Source organism: Parastagonospora nodorum (assembly GCF_000146915.1).
Source record: "Parastagonospora nodorum SN15 chromosome Unknown scaffold_13, whole genome shotgun sequence".
NCBI classification, from domain to species: Eukaryota; Fungi; Ascomycota; class Dothideomycetes; order Pleosporales; family Phaeosphaeriaceae; genus Parastagonospora; species Parastagonospora nodorum.
The window spans coordinates 555,929-565,569 of NW_001884561.1; the positions used below are offsets into that span (position 1 = coordinate 555,929).

The window sequence follows — 9,641 nt, forward strand, 5'->3', positions numbered from 1 at the left end:
CAAAGTTCCGAGGCACATCTTGTGGTGATTTGGGAACTAGTGCCGGAGGAGAGTGAATCGCCGCAAATGTCTGTGCTCATTCTGCTCCACCAAAAAGTTCCGTTCGAGATTTCGAAGGTCACTTTCCCCACCAAAAAGCGCTGCGCGAACAGCCCAAACGACACATAGCAAACATGGCCGACGATGGCATGCTCCTCAACTTTTCGATACCCGAGACGGGTATTCTTTCCAGGCCCAGTTTGAAGGGCGGTAATTGGAGAGATCGCGCGGCAGCGAAGAAGGCAGCGCAAAACTGGCACACCAAAGCCTCGGCTCGATTGACCGGAGAGAAGGTGGATAAGGTCGCGAAGAAGACCGTCGAAAATGCAACAGATGTGAACCGCACACAGCTTGGTCAAAGAACAAGGCGGGCTTCTAAGAGTCCTGAGGTGCACGAGGACATAGACAGGCCGGCAAAGAGAGCGCGTGTCAGTGGTGACTTCAGGCCCAAGTCAAATGAGAAGTCGGCGGCTGAGGCGGGCGACTACAGGCCGCAGATCAATCCGGGTGCGACGCAAAAACCGAGTGAACGACAGAGTGCACCAAAAGGTGCGAAAGGTGGAAAGCAGGTCATCTCATCGCTCTTCACCTACAATCCCACATCAACGACAAAGACGCAAGCTCCCGAGAAGCGGCACGACGAAGAGCCCATCGAACCTTCAAATGCACCGCTGAGCAGCGAGCTTGACACTTTTACGTCCCTCGGGATATCCACAACTCTGGCAGCACATTTACTGAAGAAGATGGACCTAAAAGCACCAACGGCCATTCAGAAAGCAGCGATAACTCAACTGGTCAAAGACGACTCGGACGCATTCATACAGGCAGAAACAGGTTCAGGAAAGACGCTGGCATATCTACTGCCAATCGTACAGAGGCTGATGGAGCTTTCGGCAAACATGAAAAAGCACAAGGACGACGATGCCGTCCAAAGGAATTCTGGACTTTTTGCCATCATAATGGCGCCCACACGAGAATTGAGCAAGCAAATTGCGCTAGTCTTGGAAAAGCTATTGGGTTGCGCACATTGGCTGGTCGCTACCACAGTCATTGGTGGTGAGAAAAAGAAGTCTGAAAAAGCGCGGCTGCGGAAAGGCATCAACATTCTGGTCGCAACACCAGGTCGTCTGGCGGATCATTTGGAGCATACAGAAGCTTTGGACGTGAGCAATGTCAGGTGGCTAGTACTCGACGAAGGAGATCGCCTGATGGAGCTTGGATTTGAGCAGGAAATCCAGAAGATCGTTGGCGCTCTGAACTTGCGAATGCGCGGCAATAAGACGAGGATACCCGGCCTGCCAGACAAAAGAACGACCGTGTTGTGTTCAGCGACTATGAAGATGGACGTAGAACGTTTGGGTCAGATCAGTCTGAAGGATGCTGTGCACCTCCGAGCGGATCCCACCGAGAGAGAACAGGAAGGCGACGAACCGCAAGATGAGCGCTCGTACGCGCCTGCGCAATTGAAGCAATCGTACGCCGTAGTCGCACCCAAGCTCAGACTGGTATCCTTAATCGCCTATTTGAAACGAGCCTTCACACGGAAAGGATCGGTTATGAAAGCCATCGTCTTCGTGTCCTGCGCTGACTCTGTCGACTTCCACTTCGACATTCTTACCAGCAACCTCGAGGAAAAAAACGAAAAGGCAGAGGGCACGAAAGACGATACAGAAGAAAAGGCTGACGATGATGAGCCCAAAAAGTCCACGAAAAAGCCAAAAGCCATACCTCAAGCTGATCCTACAAAGCTATCAGTCACACATGCCGAATCGCCAGTACTCTCACCAAAGTCGCATGCTGTCACAGCGTATCGTCTCCACGGATCGCTTCAACAATCTCTTCGTACATCCACCTTGGCCCATTTCACAAAGAACAACGACGCCGCTGTCCTCATCGCTACGGACGTCGCATCCCGTGGTCTGGATCTCCCCAACGTCGATCTCGTCGTCGAATTCGATCCCGCCTTCGCACGCGAAGACCATCTGCACCGAATTGGACGAACAGCCCGAGCCGGCCGCGACGGCCGCGCCTGCATCTTTCTGATGCCCGGCCCCGAAGAAGGCTACGTCGACATCCTCAAAACCGACCGCAAAGACAACGAAGCCGGCATAACCATCACCCGACAGGACGCCGACGACATCCTCACCCGCGGCCTCGTCACCAGCGGCATCGCCACCAAAAACGCCTACATGGACATCGCCCAGGACTTACAGCTCAACGTCGAGCGCTGGGCCCTCGCCTCGCCCGCACGCCTCGAGTCCGCCCGCCGCGCTTTCCAGAGCCACATCCGCGCCTACGCTACCCACGTGGCCGACGAGCGCAAGTACTTCGACATTAAATCGTTGCACCTCGGGCACTTGGCCAAAGCATTTGCGCTGCGCGAGCGCCCATCAGGGATGAAAGCTCCCGGACTGCGCACGGGAGCTGGTCGGAATGATCGCACGCCGGCGAAGATTCGCGGGGCAAATGCAGCAAAGATCGGTTCAGCGCCTGCTGCGAAGAAGGCGGTCGATTTGGATATTCCCGACGCGAAGGATACGGAGGAGGCGGCGAAGATGCGCAAGGCGGTCAGGGCGAGGGAGAAGTTTATGAGGCATGCTGGTATGGCGGATGAGTTTAATTTGGGTTGAGGATAGCGGCTGATCCAGTAATAATGTTATGTGCATGTTCGTCACGCAATGGTGTGGAGAGTTGATACCTAGTGAAGTGATGTTTAAGCACTAGTCTACTTGTTTGACATAAAAAGATAGTGCATATTGGCGCGAAGTGTATTCGAACCCAGGCCCCTCTCTGCAACCTGATTAGTAGACTGGAGCAGAAGGCAAAAAGGAAAGGTGGACTTTGTCCAGTGCAGGTAGTAAAGTGTTTTGCAGCTACTTTCCTGCTGATAATGCAGGATAATACGGTACATATACTCGATGATCTCGTTTTTGAAATGCTCAGGTGCCATGTAGGTGCAATACATCGTTAGACACGGGTTTGCATATGAGCGCTGCTGCCTGGGCTAAGATGCAGTAGTGAGTTGGGCTAAAGGGGCGAAGAATGATTTGGTCATGTGATTTCGGTTGTCAGGATGTGAGCTACCCTCCCAACCGGCCAAGGTCTCCGACCTCGAGATGCGCGGGCGAGGATGCCTGCTTCGTCTCCTTCTCATATGCAGAAATTACATGGATCGTCGTTGGTACATGCCATGCTTGTCGGGACATTTGTGTCCTTCAACTCAGCTTGGAGACCACATATTGTTGCTTTGAAGATATTGGTAGTCTGATGTAACGCTCAAATCCTGAATCCTATATTGGGAAGAATGTGTGTAGAAAAGACCGGTTTCTGACCACACACGGTCATTACTTGACCGAGGACGACTTGTAGTGAGCTTTAGCTTTTCGTCTGTTGTAGATCTCCCTTACACTATCGTTTACTCACCCTCTAGCCCCTTCTCACCCCAGTCTCCGTCTCTGCAGAAACGCAACATACGGTTCGCCTCGACCCGCGTCAGGCCTCGAGAGATCTTGCGGGAGACATTGCTGTCAGCCCAGCACACACGGATGCGCTTGCCGAAGCATCATCAGTGCGCGTATTCAAATGCACCCATCAAGCACGGTCCATAGGCTATAAAAAGCTTTATGTGGCTTGATGAGGGTTGAAGGTGCAGAAGTGGTGGTGGTGCTGTCGTGTTATTGGCGGATAAATGAGATGCTCAATGCGTGTGGCGTCGGGAGCGTGGGGAATGCCGAGGTTTGTGAAGCACATGAAAGCGCCGGGTGGACACAAATTATGGGCTTGTCCCTGCCATGCTGTTGCTAGGATGCCTTGGTGTCGAAATGGGGATAGAACCGCGGCGAGAGACGGAAGGGAAACCCTCGAAACGGGGCACATCTGAGGCGATGCGGACTGTTTGAGGGAAGAGGAGCGAGAGAAGGACTTAGGTTGAAAGTAAAGAATTTGATGGCGAATAACTTCTAGAAGACAGAAACGTAACCGCCACGCAATGTACAAATGAGAAGGAGATAAAAAGGCAGACTGAGTGGAAGCAATTTAGAAGGCATGGGAAGGACAGTCGATGTAGATATCTGTCGACCAAGCTCCCTATCATCATGCAGTGTACATCCGGCGACTACCACCTGGACTGGTTTGCGAAGCGCTTGCGCAGCTTGTTGTACCTAGGAATCTTCTTTTACCTCACCGTAAGCGTAAGACTGGACGATCAAGATTCTGGAGGCTCGTGGAACCAGACGAAGTTCTTTTGAAATCTTACCAACAGTCCCCAAGAACGAAGAGATGATTGAGTAAAGTTGATCGGGACAAGGTGCATGGGAAGAAGCGAACATGATGTTAGAAAAGACAAGAGCTGGTACTTGTGGCGCGAGGAAGGAATTGACGTCATATCTGGAATTTGGCCCAAGCTTCCCGTCATCTACACGACGACCTCGCATCGACTTTCATAACATCAACGCATCGGCTCTTATGCTCGCGCAAACTTCACGCCACCCGGAGGATTGAACATGTGTCTGAACTACACAGTATACACCTTGAGGAGCTGTGGAAAACAAGAGCCAACGTATAAATCATGTCTCGACACCAGAAAAAGGGGTACTGACAGCACATGGTCGTCGGTGCTATCGTTCTCATATCGACTCTTACGGCCACTGTTACTTTCGTGAAAGACACGCATGTGTGTGCAAGAGCTAGTGACTCGGTTTGTGACGTTCGGGTTCCGGTATTCTTTTCTCGAGCTTGCTTGGGCTGTTCAGGGCACTTCAGGCCTAAGTGGTGAAGCATATGCTTAGCGTGCGGTACGCAAGCCATCGCAAATGGTGGGGAAATCCTCCGTAGGATTATCCAAACCGCTCCGTATAATCATGGATTTGTGATGCTCCCGATATCAGCCCTCCAATCAGTCAAATCGATCAGGGGCATCACTGTTTCGACACCGAGCGGGCTTTGCCAATTTAGCGCAGCGTACGGAGACGTCGCATCTTGCCACCATGAGGATCTACTGTTGCATTCCCAGGGACCACCGCTCGAAACGACGTGATACGGCACGTCGCGAAGCTATGCAGCCCAAGGACGTCAGCTATGTAGAGACCGGCGGGGCATGGTTGAGACTTCTGCAGAAGCTGGTTACATTCAAGCAGCAACCATGTACGATGATACTCCTACAAAAGATATGCACCAGGAGTCACAGGGACTCAAGTCACCGGCAGTTCTCAAGACAGTCTCAGCATATGCAGCACCCCCCCTTTTCCGACCCGACTACTGTATCATTGAGGCTGCTGCAGCTGCTATTAACCACTCCCTGGAGTTACAATGAGCCATCAATGAAGCATGAGGTCAAACTGGCATACACTTAGCGATTTCGTTGGATCTGGATCTCTGACCGTACTCTCGGCCTTCCAGGAACTTGACGAAAGCAGGCACATGAACTGTAGGATCCATGTTCATCTGAGTATCAAATAATGGACCGAGGAATGCAAAGATGTAGTTATCGAGCGATGGCGTCCAGTCGCACACTCTCCGTATGGTCCTCAGAGAACGCCCTTCGGCTTGTGGACATATGAGGGCAGCGCCCCGAACAATGCTCTACCGATGTACCACCGTTCGTACTCAGTACGGCTTATACCTGCCAGCATTGTCTTACAGACTAATGCAGATATAAGGACTCTTCCTGTGCCGCAGAGCAAACAAAAGATTACACAATCGACACGTTGGGACGTTGGTCTCCGTCTTAGTGAAGGCCTATTTGGGTTAACAGATGATGGTGAGCAGCAGAATTTCATGGTCTTATTGCTTATTTGCTCACATATACACCTATAGCTGTGTTGCTAAAGGATCTTAGTTGAGGCATCTGCGCTGGACTGAGGACTACGGCTGTTATCTAGTCGTCGGACCGAGCGTAACAGTCACGTTGCAGTTGCTGCACCTCATGCATACAGAATGCGGAGAAACTATACTATGCATATTGCGGTAAACTTGCGATACTTACCAGGAACAGATTCACCTTTTCCCGGAACATGGAGATCCCCCGGAATCATCCCCTTGTCATGCCGATGCGAGCTAAGGCCTCGTATGCTCCGCATGCGAATCTCTGCCACCATTGCAATCGACGCTATTGACGCATTGCGCAGCCGGCGCGACCCCTTCGCTAGCATGTTCATGCGGTAGTCGAACGATACGTGGCCAAGTCTACCGTAGAAGGCAGACTTGTTTCACGACTCCTTGCTCATACCGGTGCTGTCGAAAGTACCCTTGTGCTTCGGCAGACTACATCAGGCACGACGCTTGTTGCATACTGCCTGGTGCCGCTTGTATGCACAGCACTAAGCGGATTAGCTACCGCCATTCTGTCTCGGCTCTTAGGATGCTGGCCTGTTGCCGTTTTGTGTGCGAGGATTACGAATTCAATAAAAGTCCCGGACGAGATGAAACACTTCTTTCGAGACCCTGAGGTATAATCAGCCCACAAAACAAGCACGAACTCAAGGTTGCGGTTTGTGCTTAACACCTTGACCAGAGGAGCCAAGCGGTAATAACAGCAGAAACTATCAATGCGGAAGGCTTCTCGAATGTCTTAGATTGCCTAGGGCTCTTAGGGCCGGTGCTCCAATATCCTGCCCGCTTATTGCAGCGCTTTTATGATGCCCATGAGGATATGCCCACGTGGCAACTTCGGAACCAGACAAAGCGGTTGGCTCAGCACGAACCACACGAGCCGTTGGAATTCGGAATGCAGCGGATACCTTCAAATTTCCGCAATGTGTTCCTGTCTTCACGCTGTCAAACACATGACACTAGCCGTGCACTGACCCTTGGCGGCCATGGACTGTGGCAGCAATTACTTGCGACAGGTATAAACTTAGCCGACCTCTTTTCAAAACTTTTGACTTATGAAAAATGTATGCTGGTGTTTGACATGTCATGCGAGTAGACCGTCCAGATGCTGTCTGACTTGCATGTACACGTACGTAACAGGTCTCATATCGCTAGAGTGACCCGATGTCCAAGAAGGTATGGTCTATGTACAGAGAGACCTGCCAGATTTGCCGCAGCTCCTATCCAAAGTCTGGTAGTCACGCGTCACCCATTCATGGATATCACATACCTTCAGTACTTGGTACATGATTAGGCTGTGCGCTATCAAGTTCTTTTGAAGCTAGCACGTATACCGCACTAGTGAGTGCTTTCTGAGATCCAGGACTTGGGGTGGAGGAGAGCATGGGCAAGGTTCAGGATCGTATATTTTCAGGGTCTCAAGTACCGTGTGGTACCTACTGTATTCAAACCGCGATTGCGTGTTGTGCTAACCGCAACCCTAGCTTCTACCCCAGGTACCCCAGACAGGGTGTTATCCGGGGTAGCGACCGTGTTTCTTCCTGGCCATCTCAGCTCGATGGCTCGAACACCCTTCACCCTGATCATGTCTCGGAAATCTAGCCGGTGGGAGCGAATCCAACGACCATGCGTTAGCTTGCGTTTCTTTTGAAAGGCCGGCTTGTCATGGCGCTCCTGTCGGTTCAACTATGACGGCTGTTACGCACCCGGATTAATAGTCAGTCCGCACCGCACAGGCGCCTTACATTCGTGATTCCACGCCATGACGCTGTCAGATAGTTTTTGCGTCCAGTAATGCGACAATATAAAGATGTGTGCTCAGCGTTTACAGGCGCCACAGAGTTTGCAAGCCTTAAACGAATTACACGTCCACACCGGTTTCTGGGCTGACATCACAGAGTAAGCCACGTCTCAACGGAACGGCCCTCCAGCCATGGCGACGGACTTGCGCTCTTGTCCGTGAACTGCAGCCACTTCGACTACGTTAACCTCAACATCACGCCAGCCGAACCTCGATTATGTTCTGTTCGCCCCGGCGCGCCTATGCGGGAAAGGCACCTACCTATATCAGAGTCTATTATATCATCGTGGCTGACGCCTTTCATCTACACCAAGACCTGCTCCGCGGCTTATTAGGCTAAACAAAGGCGCAGCCCGAAGCGGTCAGTCAGTCTACGCTTCGGTCGATTTGTGAAGCTGTCCTTTCTTGGACTGTCAATCTCGATCATGTACTTGATCGACGTTTGGCGAATAATATGCGAGCGCGTAACCTTCGACAGGTACTTATCGGTACAACATGCGGGTGCGGGCAACGTTGAGGATGGCAACCCTGGTAGTTCCCCACATTCTCCAGTCGCGGATCCCGCATGCAGTCGGCTGGACATGCGTTTTGTCCTCGTGTCGGCCCCAACTTGTATTGCGTCGCTTATTTTTGAGCGTGGCAGCCGTCATATGTCCCAGCTTTCGGGTTTGACTTACGGATGTCTGCCCACCACCAAGTCCACCACGAACTTAGATCAGCCATCGAATGCACAGACTTCCGTGAATTTGCATTACGAAGGTAGCCGATATCGCAACTATCTTGGGGGCTGATCGATGTGACGAAATAACGAGTGCCATACGATCTTTCACAGGCTTCCCTTGACTCGATCGTACTTAAATCCGTTCTAGAAGTTGAAATATCGTTGGCCTCAGCCTTTAGCAGAAGCTCTCAGATCGATACACACACCCAACGGCAGACGCCCACAGCGACCCGCACATGTATGATACACGCTCTTCTACTACCCGGCTCCCTCAGCTTCTGTTCGCTCATACTGTGCCCCGTTGCCCTTGTGCAGGGATGTTGTGGGGTCAATCTATCTCATCCAGGGACGAGTCGTCTCCTTCATCTAAGGAGATGAGCCCCTCAATTTGTCGAAGGCTTTTGGAAGCCCCAAAATGTGGAGAGGCTTTGTTGAGGTTGTGGCGGCGGTCACAGATACACACTGCAGGCCTGCTGGTGGGTGGACCAGGTAGACCGGTAGCTGATGGGACCACTGCCGCCAGGACCTGCTGTGGCACCACGAGAAGCGTGTTGAACCTGGATCTCTCTCTTGGTAGGATGTCCCCTGCGTCTTTGTAGCGGAAAATAGGGAGCTCATTCCGGCGCTATGATGCTACACTGCTGCTGGATGTGCTGTAGCGTGCAATGCACATGCGCACGGCGTTGTCACTGTGATCTTCAGGAGCATGTCATGCTGGTCATGAACCTTAATGGTTTTGCTAAGATGGATCCAATGTTGCTGACAGCACTGGCAACCCCTCTCCTCATGATCGTCCCGCCCCCATGTTCATGAGCTCACCTTCCCGCAAAGACCTTGACACCCTGAAAGGAACTATTGGAATAGGCAGGTAAGCTGCATTGGCAGTCGCTACCTCGAATGGCTAGCGTTTACCACCATTGTGTAGTGAAGCTGGCATATAACCCCGTTTTTTTGCAGCTGTGACATTGAAGCGTGCTTGCAGTCTGCGGTCCAGGCTGCGTAAAAATGATCTGAACAAGCGAAATAACCGATAGCCTGAAGACCTTGAAGATCCCGACGTGATGTCTGGCGTTACCATCCCTGCCTGGTAGTGTCGGTGCTGCTTGATCTGGACTCCTGCGTCCTAAGTGGGCGGAGACTGTTGTCTCAGTGAGGAAACAACCAACAGCAGCGCCCTCTAGGCCTCAACAGATCTGGGGTGCATAGCGAACCAAGCTTTTTGCATCCATTCCTCATGCATCGCTTCTGAGT

General features: G+C 51.9%; 3 protein-coding genes across 3 annotated transcripts; all 3 read left to right on the forward strand.

Moving 5' to 3' along the window:
* Positions 1–173: 173 nt before the first annotated feature.
* On the forward strand, positions 174–2,669 carry SNOG_08737 (hypothetical protein; the record flags this gene model as incomplete). Its single annotated transcript, XM_001798993.1, has 1 exon — positions 174–2,669. The coding sequence occupies one exon, from the start codon at positions 174–176 to the stop codon at positions 2,667–2,669; it is 2,496 nt and encodes an 831-aa protein (XP_001799045.1).
* Positions 2,670–4,133: 1,464 nt separating this feature from the next.
* On the forward strand, positions 4,134–4,329 carry SNOG_08738 (hypothetical protein; the record flags this gene model as incomplete). Its single annotated transcript, XM_001798994.1, has 2 exons — positions 4,134–4,223; positions 4,249–4,329. 2 exons carry the CDS (start codon positions 4,134–4,136, stop codon positions 4,327–4,329), a joined length of 171 nt encoding a protein of 56 aa, XP_001799046.1.
* Positions 4,330–5,024: 695 nt separating this feature from the next.
* Positions 5,025–5,350, forward strand: SNOG_08739 (hypothetical protein; the record flags this gene model as incomplete). Its single annotated transcript, XM_001798995.1, has 2 exons — positions 5,025–5,181; positions 5,205–5,350. The coding sequence occupies 2 exons, from the start codon at positions 5,025–5,027 to the stop codon at positions 5,348–5,350; spliced, it is 303 nt and encodes a 100-aa protein (XP_001799047.1).
* Between the last annotated feature and the right edge of the window lie 4,291 nt (positions 5,351–9,641).